This window comes from Oreochromis aureus, linkage group 6 (assembly GCF_013358895.1).
Source record: "Oreochromis aureus strain Israel breed Guangdong linkage group 6, ZZ_aureus, whole genome shotgun sequence".
Taxonomy (NCBI): domain Eukaryota; kingdom Metazoa; phylum Chordata; class Actinopteri; order Cichliformes; family Cichlidae; genus Oreochromis; species Oreochromis aureus.
In genome coordinates this window covers 1,469,502-1,482,704 of record NC_052947.1, presented here as the reverse complement: position 1 = coordinate 1,482,704, position 13,203 = coordinate 1,469,502, and the positions used below count along the sequence as shown (strand labels likewise).

Here is a 13,203-nt window from a genome sequence, read left to right as displayed (position 1 = left end):
TAACCTGAGATAGGTCAAGGAGTTCTCCAGAGATGATAATGCTTTACCCAGAGTGTGGCAGACTAAGGAAGTAAATAGCTTCCTGGCAGGGCTCGAAAAAGTTTTAGAGCAACTGATTCTATGAGTCTTAGGCCTCTACCCTGCACAATATTAACTCTTACAATTACACTGAATGATTTTCTAAAACCACAGTTATGTTTCTTATAATCAGTTTCAAAATTGTTTCTCCTTAAGATCTGCTTCCAGCTCCTGCATGCCTGCAGATTCTCGTGCTCTGCAGGCATGTTTCCAGGGTTTTATATATATAACAAACTCTGTGAAAGCTCTTCATGTAGCCTCCTGTTTCAGCCTGAAAAGGCATCTCTTTAAAACAGGGTCCTGCTGAGTCAGCTCAGTTTTGATTATCTATCTGCCAGCATGATGCTGTTCTGATTCAATCTTCACAAAACATTGAATTCCTTGATGGAAAAAAGTTAAAGGTAAAAAAAAAAATATCCAGGAACACGTTAAGTACAATTTCCAAGATGGATTTGCTCAAGAAACATGAAACACTGGTCGTAAGGTTGTGTCACCTAAGCTGCTAGTATTGGCTGAAAGGTCAAAGCTGAAAGTGTGTTTTGCAGCCTGGGCCCAAATTTTAATTAACAGCTAATTTCCTACAGCTCAGATTTGGGCCTCTCACTAGAAGTGGGTTTAAAAATCGATTTCCCGATTCAAAACGATTTTAGTTTAAATAAAGCAACATCGACTCATCAAATCCTGAATTGATTTTTAAATATAAATGTATTTTCACAGAAACACCAGATTGTCAGGTTAAAGCTCACAAAACTGTTTCCACCAAACAACTAAAACAGCAAACGATCAAAGATCAAAGACGTAAACACAAAGCATGACCGTCTGCTGCTGAATGCAGACATCTCACAGATTCTGAAGCTGCAGGTTTTGTCACTCTGACCAAAATTCACTGAACCGTCAGCAAAACAAGATCAAAAGTAGCTTCACGTTTTCAAGACATTGTCATTTATTTCCTTCTTACTTTTGCTGTTTCGCTTCCACCAGGATAAAATCACACTTCCTGCACAGCTCTCTCTCTCTCAGTGTACTCAGAGACCAGTTTACCATAAAAATCTGTTTTCTGCATTGTTTACTGCTTATTACGCACCAGTCTGCCGGTGTGTTCAGCGCTGTCAGACGCTGTTTTGTTTTGTTTTTTCAAATTGACCTCCAACTAGAAAGCCTCATTTCTGGTGTTCAATACCAAAGAAATGTAAACTTTTTAAAATTATACCAAATTGCAAAATTCTTAGCTGTATCTCTAATTAAACCTCTGTAATTTTGCTCTGCTTCACTTCAGCAGCATCACGTAATGTTTATATGTTGATTCACGGTTCATCTGCTATAAAAAGCCAGGCCAGGAAAATCTCCTTCATGTTTTTTTTTTGTTTTATCCTCAGTTACTTTGACATAAACGCATCTGCTGTGATGTTGCACCTCTGATGAAGTCTCACAGTGTCAGCTTTGTTTTTATACATAGCTAGAAATATAATAATTATGATCATTTATCAGTACATATCCATATTATTTCTGACTGTCTAAGTCCAAACTGAATCGAATCAGTTGTTGAAATCAGTGATGACACCTCACCCTACCTCTGACTGACACCTTCTGCCAGTTCTATGGAGGGTTTTGCTATGCGGGGAATATGCTAGTAACATTAAACCTGCAGTGCAGAACTTTGTTTCCCAATCTAGTTTTCACACCTCAGCTATAAAAAGCTGATGGGGTGTTGTCGTCACCCCACCGGGCGAGTGGGCAGGCGGACAGCACGGACACCCAACTCAAGAACAAGGCGACGTAGGACTTTGAATTATAGGTCCATCATTTGATTTAAAGAGGCCATAGACCAGAGGAGTCATGGCTCACTTTTGGAACCAACTACTGTTTTGGCACTTTTGCATTTTGTTCATTTTTTCATCTCTGTGGCAGCACATGCTTTATCATGCACTAAACTATGCTACACCTCCTGCTTTAAAGATCTTAATCTAGTAGTTAAGAGGAACAGCAGCACAGGCTGTAGCTTCAGTTGTGGTGACAGCCGCTGGATCCTCTTACAGAAGGTTGGTACACTGCACCGGATAGTTTGTCAGTATAAAAACAATTCTATTTATTAACAGAAGCTACGTTGTGTACAACATAACAGCTGTTGCATTGTCATTATTTTTGTCCTTCTCTCTTCTGAGATCTAACATATGAATGACGTATTTACACTGCTGTGGTTCAACTTCTTTGTTTATCATTTCATTTCTGTGATCCCAGCTCTTCCTTCCTGCCTCCTCTTCCTTTGGTTGCCGTCTTCATTTATCAATCACAGACTAAATATTTGGTAGTGCTGGTTTTGTTTCACTTTACTTTTCTCCCTAATTTTCCTCCCTCTCTCCCTCGTGCCCTCTCCTATTCTCAGGATATAAAGGTAACTCATGCTAAAGAATAATAAAGGCCTTACTGTCCCAGAATACAATGACTTCACCTCTGCTTTATAACCTGACATATTTTTGGTTAACTCCATTTCGTTTTAGGTTTTGTCTTTTCTTTTCGCTCACTGTTTTCCAGTCATTCTCAGTGCTCGGTTTAGCTAGACTTGTATTGTCGTATATTCTATTTCTGTGTTTTTTTCTGGTCCTATCATTCCTTTTCCTGTCTCTGACTCTCACACACGAAACACAGACCATAGATAGATTCCCATGAGAACATAGTGAATAAAAATAAAAAGTGCACGTACAGTCATAAAACAAAGATGTGCGACTCCTGTTTTGTCTTGCATCCACAAGCCTGATATATGTGTTGAATAAGCCAGTTGCTGTCCTCCTGTCTTTGATCTGTCTTCACTTTCCTCCCCCCCTCAGTTCTGGGCTTTGCTTGGTTCTGATTCTCACTGTTTTAATCAGCCTATCTGATTGCCAGCCTCACTGTCAATTTTGTGAATGAGGAATGCCAAACAGAGGCATAAAGTATAGTCTGTGGAGGCACACAGTCCTCCCTATACTTTGTGCACTGCCTTTATGTCTACCTGTTGTGTTTTCACATGGATTTAAACTCGCTGCGTTATTTCTTTGCCTGACGAGAAGAACGAGCACAGAGGAATCCATATTTCTGAAACAAGCATCCTGTTGAATGGAAATTTCAGTCTTTGTCAGTTCACTGGGTGTTAAAATTCCCTCTGATGTAATTTCCTCTGACAGACAAACCCTTCAGTTTGACATGCTGAGACTTTTTTCTTTTGACTTTATTTATTTGGTTTGTTTCTGTGGCCTGTTTTCGTATTATGCAACAACGCCATTTCTTTTTCTTTGTTCGCAGATGAAAAGAAAACTTCTCATTTTGTACTAATTAAAGCCAAGCAGCACACTGTGGCCATTTTGGCTGCTGGCAGTTCTAGCAGTTCATGTGAAAGTACAACATCAGTGCATTTCACCAAAGGTTGACTGTCTGTCTGTCTGCCAGTCTGTGTCTCTCACATGTGGGCTACTGTAATTAACTGTTTTATTTGTCTGTCAGTCTGTGAGTCCATTAATTGGAGAAATGTCCATCGTATGGGGCTGAATGCCTTTATACACATCTGAATTTAACCAGTATGGGTTTTTGAAGCCTGGTACTTTTTGTACTGAAGTTGCTGAGAGAGAGAAGATAAACTTTTTAAAGTTTTGGAAAATGTACGTTAAGATGGAGTGCAATTATTTCCAAAAGAATTTAGAGTGAAAATAGTACAAACACATACAACAAACATGGCAAATGTTGAAACAGACAAACTATTGTTTTGGGGAAAAAATGATGACGTTACCTGGATGTCATCTAGTGGCCTTAGTGTACTAATGCACCACAGTCCTATCACCTGCTGCTATTTGAACCTTAGCCTCAAGGACGCAGCTGCATTTCACGTCTTTTATGTCCATGTGTCCAGTGACAGTGATCTTAGAAGTATTGCCCAAAGCCCCAAACACGGTCCCATCAATACAAAATTTATCTGAGTAAAATCTTTTAATGAGAAGAATGCAGATTCTTTGTATCTTACACTGAGCGTGGCCATTCATCTTTACTTCTGACAGACAGCCACTCTGAGATGCTATCATTAGATTTTTAATGAATCTAATACTTTACATACATCTTACATTGTTGGTTGGTTGTTTTCTTTAGTATTAAACAACCTCTCCGTTTGCTTTTTGCAGCTTTCTAGTTTTAATTATTGGAAATCGTTGCATACTGTGTTTATTTCCATTTTACACCAACAACCTGTTTTGTCTATTAGAATGATTTCTGAATAGCATCTGAAACCGCATTTATACTATGATGGGATAGTAGAACGGGGATGTTTTCTAAAATGTTCTAAACTGATTTGATAAGACAGCTGGTATAAAACTCTCTGAGGCCCACATTTGTTGAATGAAACAGATCGATTTTGGTTGTAAACAGTAGCACCTATCGAGCCCAGTCTCAGCCCTATCAGAATCCAAAGGCCAGCTTAACCAAAATTAAGTCCTGTTTATTTTTTATATGTAAGCTATAGTCGTGTTCTGCCTTTGATCCTTTTGGATGAATATTTATTGTAGGCCATGTTGTGTATTTTTTGCTTGTTTTGGGGTTTTGTCAGATGTTTGAGCTGAAGAGTCAGCTCAGTGTGGTGCAGCAGAGTCCAGCCTCAGTCCTGTGGGGGCTGCCAGTGCCCCTCTGGCTGTTTTTGACTTTTTCGTCCCATCATGGTCTCGGTGCTGTTTCAGAGGCTTTTCCAAGTCAAGAGGGAAACTCCGAATATGTATCATTTTTAGCATGAACGTGGCCCTAAATTAAATAAATAATAATAATATCCTCTCGCAGCAATTCAGTACAAAAATATCATCACCTCACTTCAAAGATGTATATAGGTTTAAGCCTGTTTTCACCCTGACGGTCATCATGGTCCCCTCCCTTTATTCCCACTGCTGTGACTTTTCTAACTGTGCTTGTCCCCTGTGCCCAGAGGGTTGTCCAGGTCTCTGCAATAACAATGGACGGTGCACCTTGGAGGCCAGCGGATGGCACTGCATCTGCCAGTCGGGATGGAGAGGGGCGGGGTGCCACGTTGCCATGGAAACACTATGTACCGACGGCAAGGACAACGAAGGAGGTGTGTTTGTGTAGATACACTAAAAGTGGGGAGACAGATGGTTAAATGTATGAACAGATTTGTTTGATGGCTGAATGAACACGGGATAAGGAGAATATTAAATGCTTGCGAAACAATAATCCAAACGTCCTCCCGCGAGTACAGAGAGACATTAGGAAGAAATGAACAGTGGACAGGTGCTTTAGAAAGTGGTCTGAGATTACTTTGAAAGGCACAGGTGAGTGCAACACCCCCTCAAACCCTCTCCCCACCCACACGCATTAATTTGCAGAGGACTGAGGAAAAATGACACATCAGTTTGTACCATCCAATCAATTCAAGACCTGATAGCAACACGGTCTGTGTTAGAGTGGGAGAGAGTAAGTACAAAAGAGTACTTACTTACTTTGCCTATGTATGTATGGATGCTCAAAGTAATGACTGATGATGAATAAATGATGAGGTGGTGACTGTGCTGCTGCTGGGCAGACACTCATGTGCTGTGTTCCACTAAAGTGTAAACCCTGGGCACGGCTGCCTGGTTTATAAGGTGAACGTCTGAGTGCCTCAAACCTGCACTCTCTCTAGTACTTTTACATTTTTGTAATTTTTCAAATCTGGTCTCCATTAGTGTTTAGAAAAATGATAAATCAGGATGCGCTTTAAGATGGTTCGACCTTGTGATTGATTAACAAACTTCAGTGTTGATCTATGCATGGTGAAACTTATTGTGACAGTGCAGTAGAAAGGTGCACCAACACTACTGGGGACCGGATCTTTTGTAGGTATTACATATGTCAGCTAACAGCTGTTTTATCCAGCAACATATGCATTGTGCTAGTGACACAGCTGGGACTACATTTAATTAGAACACTATGTTAACAGAAAAGATGGAGAGAAATGATATGAAAAGGAAAAGAAAGAGACATCAGAGGTCTGCTTTGTCAGTCAGTGTGTGTTTTTAATGTCACTGATATCTGTATGCAGGATGCACAAGTGACTTTTATAAACTAATGGAGACAAACGATTTTGTTACCTTGCATTCCTCCTTCTTCCTTCTGTCTCCTCATCTGTCCCGACTCCTTACTTGCTCTCCTTATCCCTCCCTTCGACATGTTTAACTTATCTGACCTAATTTAATCTGTCTGTTTTTTAATCTGGACACTACATCTTGCCACTACAACAATAATATTGTTAAAGCAAAACCTTTGAGACAGTAAAGGTTTAAATATTATTTCTGCGTATCAGCTGACATTTCAGTATTTGTCTCTGTCGCTCTTCTTCTCTAACTTGCTTTGTCTCTCTCTAACATACATGCACACATGCTGCATTGGCTGCATCGTATTTTCCTGCATTTATAATTCCATCAGGTTTGACAGACATCACTGGCTAAAGTACAGCCTGAAAATGTGACAGAGCATCCACTATGTTTTACCGATGGCTGTAGACACTCGCTGTTGTGCGTCTCCTCCTCCGTACACATTCCTCTGAGAATGGTTGACTGCGAGGACAGCACTAAAGCTGAGTGATAAAAGAGCCGCTGTCTGCAGAAAAAATTGAAAAGCTTTCAGAAGGACTGAAGACCTGCTGGTTAAGACCACTTCAAAAAATTACAAGGAAGTCTGGCTTTTTGGATGCAAAATATAAAGGGCTCCAGGAACTATACCAGACTTTATAAAATCATATAAATGCTACAGATATATATATATATATTTTAAACGTACATTAGTACATTTTCCATCTATTGGTCACTGAAACCTCTGAAAGACTGAACAAATTGTTTATGTAGCTGTTGCAGCTAATGCTATGCTGCGTTTGTTTCCTATGAACTGAAACATGTTAAGCTGTTCATTAGATTTCACATGTAAAGCTTTTAAACGACTATATTTTCCCCAACTCTGTGCTAGCTTTGTGACTGTAGGGTTTGTGCATGTTTCAGACGGCTTAGCTGACTGCATGGATCCAGACTGCTGTCTGCAGCCTTCCTGTCAGAATCAGCTGTACTGCAAAGGGTCACCTGACCCAGGTGAGGTGCTCAGCCAGTCTCCATCCTCATTGCCTCCTCAACAGGTAAGAATATCCAGTCAGAAATTGATGGCACAAAATGACGACACCTTTCAGCAACAGATTACCCATTTATTTATTTTGCTTTTCTTAGGCTGCCAGATCTTTCTACCAGCGCATTCACTTTCTAGTTGGGCCTGAATCGACTCACATAATCAATGGTGAAAATCCTTTTAATAAAAGGTAATCATGTCTTCTGTCATGTTTTCTTTTTTCGTTTTCTCTTAAATTTTAGGGATAAAGCAGCAACATTGGCGTGCACATACAGATGTTCTTTTCAAGCCATGAAAACACTGATTTGCTGTAAATGACTACTGGATATTGCAGGCATGTTACTGTAAACAGTTTTTTTAGATGACATATTTTATGGGTTCAGCTTTGCAGTAACTGGATTCACCCGTGTTCATCATTCCACATAATGTTTAGGACTGTTATTGAGCAGTTACAATAACCATAAAAAGCAATTTCCATATCTCCAGGATTGTACTCCACCTGCACATTGCCAGGGAAAAATCACACATATTCATATCTCATGCACTGCTCTTTGAAGCATAATTTAAATTATCTGTAGTCATAGGTCAAAGTAGGTTTCATTTATGCCCTTGTTTTCTGTGATTGTTTGACTAATATTTTTTAAGCGTATCCTATTTTTATTTAGCATAATATGAGAAGTGGTAGTTTAGCTTTGCTTTCTGTAGGCATGAAAATAATAAAACATGTTAGCAAAATCAAAATATAGTGCTCAAGGTCTGCTGTTTTCCCTTGCCAAAAGCCATTCTTGCCCACACCTGCCTCAAAGATAGCATTCATTGAGAATGATAACAGGGAATGACAGGGGCCAGTCTGCAAATACAGAGGCTGAAAGGCAGCTCTACTGAGAGTGAAGAAACATGACAGCAATTGTGTTTGGCAATCTTTCTGCTTTTGTCATATTTTTATGATTTACTGAATATTTCATAAGAAGAGAAGGCCTCAAACCTGTAATAAAGTGTCCAGTGTTTCCCTAATGGAATGTACCTGCAAACATAAAAGATTATTTTAGACATGAAAACACAGGTATACTGTGTGTGTGTGTGTGTGTGTGTGTGTGTGTGTGTGTGTGTGTGTGTGTGTGTGTGTCTTTACTCTTTTAAGGATAAGGCTTACAGCCACAGAGATAAAACTCATGTGATTTCTAATAGGTAGAAATGCTCAACATCTAACAAAACACGACTCAGATGCAGGGCGGGGAATGGTTTTGGACTAAAACTGTAGGAATGTAAGGCTCTTCTGGAAAAAAAATATCTTACCTTCCTTCAGGTAAGGAGCAGCTGTGTCTCAGCTGCTCCACAAATTATAAGGTCAGTGCTTTGATTGCAGGCAAAGCATGGGTAAAATACTGAAAAATGTCAATCATCTGACATCATCTATGGTCTGGAACAATTTTACCTTTAGATGTCAGATATCACAAATTGCCAATTAAATTACATGAAAATAACTCAAACATCTTGCAGTTGTGACCTGGTTGCTAGTAAAGCTAATTGTTAGATTACTGCCTGTAGCTTGTTGTCATGGTATTGTATGTGCAATGCTTAGTTATGTGGATTTTATGGAGCTTCACAAATTATTGTGGGGAAAAAAATTGGGGGTTTAATATGATTTCTTTTTTTGAATATATGTGTGTGTGTGTGTGTGTGTGTGTGTGTGTGTGTGTGTGTGTGTGTGTGTGTGTGTGTGTGTGTGTAAAGACAGCTCTACACAAGAGCAAGTAAAATGGGATGAAAAAACTAAAACACTGAAATTCATGTCCATCCAAGCATGTCTGAAATGTTTGTGACTTTATAATGAAGTGCATCAGACAAGAAAACAAAACCTGAAACTGGGAACTGACTGGGAATTACAAGGGAAGCAAGGAGCACAGGGAAAACACACAGCAACAACAAACAGAGGAAGACATTGGACTTAAATACACACAGGATAAGGAGAGGAAACGGGAGGGAACACAGCTGGAATTAATCAGACACAATGAGACAGGGAGAAAACTGAGCACACTGAACAGGGCGAGAGACTGTAAAAATAAAACAGGATGTCCGATAACCATGGCAACAAAGACTAAGACATGCGGGCTTGACACTTGGACCGGGAAAAAATAGATATGGGAACATGACTGACTGGTGAGAGAGAGAGGGGACACTGAACACGGGAACAAGAGACGAGGCTGACAAAACCCAGAATGCGGCGGAGGCATGTGGTTATTTTTTCCACAATAACCACATAGTAACAGAAAACACATAAACACTGATGCAAGAGACAATATGCACTGTAAGTACTGTAGTTACATCAGCATACCATTGCAGTCTCGGTACTCATTCCTCCATTGTCGTTTTTTAAGTTATCCCTCAGTGGACTCTGCAGTTCGATCACAATGAGTAACATTGCAAAGCTAAGGTGTTCTGTAAGTGTTTCCATCTCTTAAGACAGTTTTCCAGCTCAGCCACAGGGACTCAGGAAGATTTCAGTTCTTGATGGGCTTATTTATATATTATATCTATTTGCCATTTAACATTTTGTAATTTTTCTAATTAAATCTTGCAGGCAGTGCAGCTGTGAGTAAACGAGTTCTCTCTGCTCTCTTTCTCTCTTTTTAGCTTGGTGTCGATAATTCGAGGTCAGGTTCTGACAGCTGATGGAACACCTCTGATTGGAGTCAACGTGACATTTGTTCACTATCCTGAGCATGGATACACTATAACACGCAAGGATGGCATGTGTGTACTTATTCATTATTAAGATTTTCATACACCTTTTATACAAACATTGTGCCTTTTCCAAAAAATGTCCCTTCTCAGCAGTGGTTTAAAACAGATGTTATGCATCGTCTGTTCACTAAATAAACTTGATGACCAGGGTGGTAAACAGGGGTCCTTCATGGAGGTTTCCACCAACAACTAAAATAAAACCATGCTTCACATTTTCTTATCAATCTGCATGTGTGTAAAACATACTGAATGTAAAAGTGGATGTAGCTTCATGTAAATGTGAAAATGCCATAAACCTGCATTCTTTCAAATGCCCAGCAGGGGGGGTCTCCTGAGTAACCCCCTCACACACAGACACACACGCACACACACCGTGTTTTCATATCTTTGTGGGGACATCCCTTAGCCTAAACCTAACTGTAACCTAACTGCATTTTGAGTCTGAAAAATAACTTTAAACTTGTGGGGACTGGAATTTTGTCCCCATAATGGTGTTGGTCCCCACAAGCATAGTAAACTTCCAATTTCTGGTCCCCACAAAGATATGTAAACACACACACACAAACACAAAAACAGACAGCAAACAGAGGGAGAGTATAATCATATCTATATTCTGCTCTTATATTCCCACCTCAACTCACACCAGCTTCTATCTTTATTCTCACGTCAGCTGAAGAGAACGTGTGAACGTGTGGGGAAGATGCTTTTTAAAATCCACTGAATTCACAGGGACGTAATCAATCACTATTGAAAACACACCTGCACACAGACAACAAACGTGCTCACACACTCCAACTGTAGGTATGTAATGCACACAATATATAGACACAATATGCACATGAAGCACACTCACAGAATTTAAATGAGCCAATTACACCGTCACAAATGAAAGTTTAAGTCAGTTCTTTGTACTGCTGAAGTTTGCAGATCCACTCTTATATTCTCTAACAGTCTAAAGTTAACAGAAGTGAATTAAAAGGTTTTCCTTATTAAAGCTTGTATAATTCAGCTGAATGGTATTCACACTTCTTGTTTCCCAGCAATTACTGTACACATTTGTTTGACGATGATGTGCTGACAGGTTTGATCTTCTGGCCAATGGTGGGGCATCCCTAACACTGAGCTTTGAGCGTGCTCCCTTCCTCACTCAGTACAGAACTGTTTGGGTGCCGTGGAATGTCTTCTATGTGATGGACACGCTTGTCATGAAGAAGGTGAACGACTGAGGGTTTGACTGTTGACACTGCACTAAATATACAGATACTACCTTTGTTTCATTTACTCTTTCTATCACAGATTTATTTGGGTTAAATGAATAATTTAATCACTGCTGTGACTGCTGAGCTCACCTTTCCATATTCAGTGACCGACACATGTCATGTCTGGCTGTTTCAGGAGGAAAATGACATTCCTAGCTGTGACCTGAGTGGTTTCATCAGACCAAGTCCTGTCATTGTTGCTTCCCCTCTGTCTACATTTTACAGAAGCTCACCTGAAGATGGCCCCATCATACCTGAAACACAGGTAATAAATCAATCAGAGGACTTTAATAGGAGCTAAGACACTTTGAATATGATCTCTCCTGTCTGTAAATAATTTTGCAATGGAAATCCCAAAATCATAAAGTAATTTAAAAAAAATGTTGTAACACTTTGAGCCAGCTAACTGTGTTATACTTGGTGAACTTAAATCTTTAAGTTGAGCAGATTAAAACATACATATGTGTTTTGAAATGTCTGTAATGTTTGTGTCCAAGATGCTGAATATGGGGACTATTTAATCTGAATAAGTACACTGACTCCCAGCCCTGGGGACGGTGCTCTCTCTCGAGCACCTGGTTGCCAGGCTATAGCCCATATTTCAAAGAGGAGACATGGGTCTGACCCACCTGTAGACCCAACACCCACACAAGGTGACGTAGGGGTTGCATGCGGTGATGACGGGTGGAGACCCTGGCGGGCCGTTCCCTAGCTATTCGGGGTGATGATTGGGACATGGAATGTCACCTCTCTGGAGGAAAAGGAAACTGAGCTAGTGTGTAAGGTTGATAGACACCTACTAGATATAGATGGGTTCAACTCCACAAACAGCATCTTCCTGGAGAGGGCTCTTTTCCAGTCTGGAGTTTCCCACAGTGAGGAGCAGGGGGCTGAGCTGGGTGTCTTTATATCACCTCATCTTGCTGCCTAGTTTTACCAGGGGCTGACACCCCTCAGACGTTTTTTTTGGATTTAGCTTTTTCTTCAGCAAAATCCAAAAATGTAAGCTAACAATCCATCCATTCATCTTCTTCCGCTTATCCGGGGCCGGGTCGTGGGGGCAGCAGCCCAAGCAGAGAAGCCCAGCCACCTTCTCCAGCTTGTCCAGTGGAACTCCAAAGCGTTCCGAGGCCAGCCAAAAGATATAATCCCTCCAGCATGTCCTCGATCTGCCCCAGGGCCTCCTCCCGGTGGGACATGCCCGGAACACCTCACCCAGGAGGCGCCCAGGAGGCATCCTTATCAGATGCCTGAACAACCTCAATTGGCTCCTTTTCCTGTGTAGGAGCAGCGACTCTACTCTGAGCCCCTCCTGGATGGCTGAACTTCTCACCTTATATCTTAGGGAGAGGCCAGCCACTCTTCGGAGGAAGCCCATTTCCGCCGCTTGTATCCGCAGTCTCGTTCTTTCGGTCACTCAGATTTGGAGGTGCTGATTCTCATTCCCACCGCTTCACACTCAGCTGCGAACCGGTCCAGTGCAAGCTGGAGGCCATCACCTGATGAAGCCAACAGAATCGAATGGCCCGTAGCAATGGGCCAGACACCCCATACTCCCGAAGCACCTCTCACAGGACAACCCGAGGGCTGAAGGGCCGAATGCTTTTATGCTTCTCCAAGAGCTGGTCCTGTGTTCAACAACCAGGACGAAAACCCCATTATTCCTCCTGCATCTGAGCTTTGACTAACTGACGGACTCTCCTTTCCAGCACAAGTTAAGGAAATTACCTACTTAATCTGCAACACACTCAAAGGGTTTGAGTGACACAAGGCATGGGTTCTGAGAAGACAAAGGGTAGAATAACAGCAAAATACACAAATCCAACAGGTGAGCAAGAGGTGAAAGTAATCGGGCCAGAGTCAGAGAAAAAAACAAAGGCACATAGTGTAATATTTTTAGAACAAAGAAGGAAAAAATAAATAAATAACACTTTCACAGAAAAAATGTAAACATGATGATTCAAACATGAAATGGTGAAAAGCCTGGCTTGATTTGGAAAACAAT

At 40.8% G+C, this 13,203-nt stretch overlaps 1 protein-coding gene across 3 annotated transcripts in view; it reads left to right on the top strand.

Annotated features, from left to right (window-relative positions):
* The window catches only part of tenm3 (teneurin transmembrane protein 3), a 298,938-nt gene that overhangs the window by 203,781 nt on the left and 81,954 nt on the right, over positions 1–13,203 (top strand). For all 3 annotated transcript variants that reach the window (XM_039613612.1, XM_039613610.1, XM_039613611.1), the window contains 6 exons: positions 5,012–5,158; positions 7,077–7,207; positions 7,296–7,384; positions 9,829–9,948; positions 11,021–11,153; positions 11,335–11,463. In XM_039613612.1, coding sequence (XP_039469546.1) covers positions 5,012–5,158; positions 7,077–7,207; positions 7,296–7,384; positions 9,829–9,948; positions 11,021–11,153; positions 11,335–11,463 — 749 coding nt within the window. The remainder of the gene's footprint in view (positions 1–5,011; positions 5,159–7,076; positions 7,208–7,295; positions 7,385–9,828; positions 9,949–11,020; positions 11,154–11,334; positions 11,464–13,203) is intronic.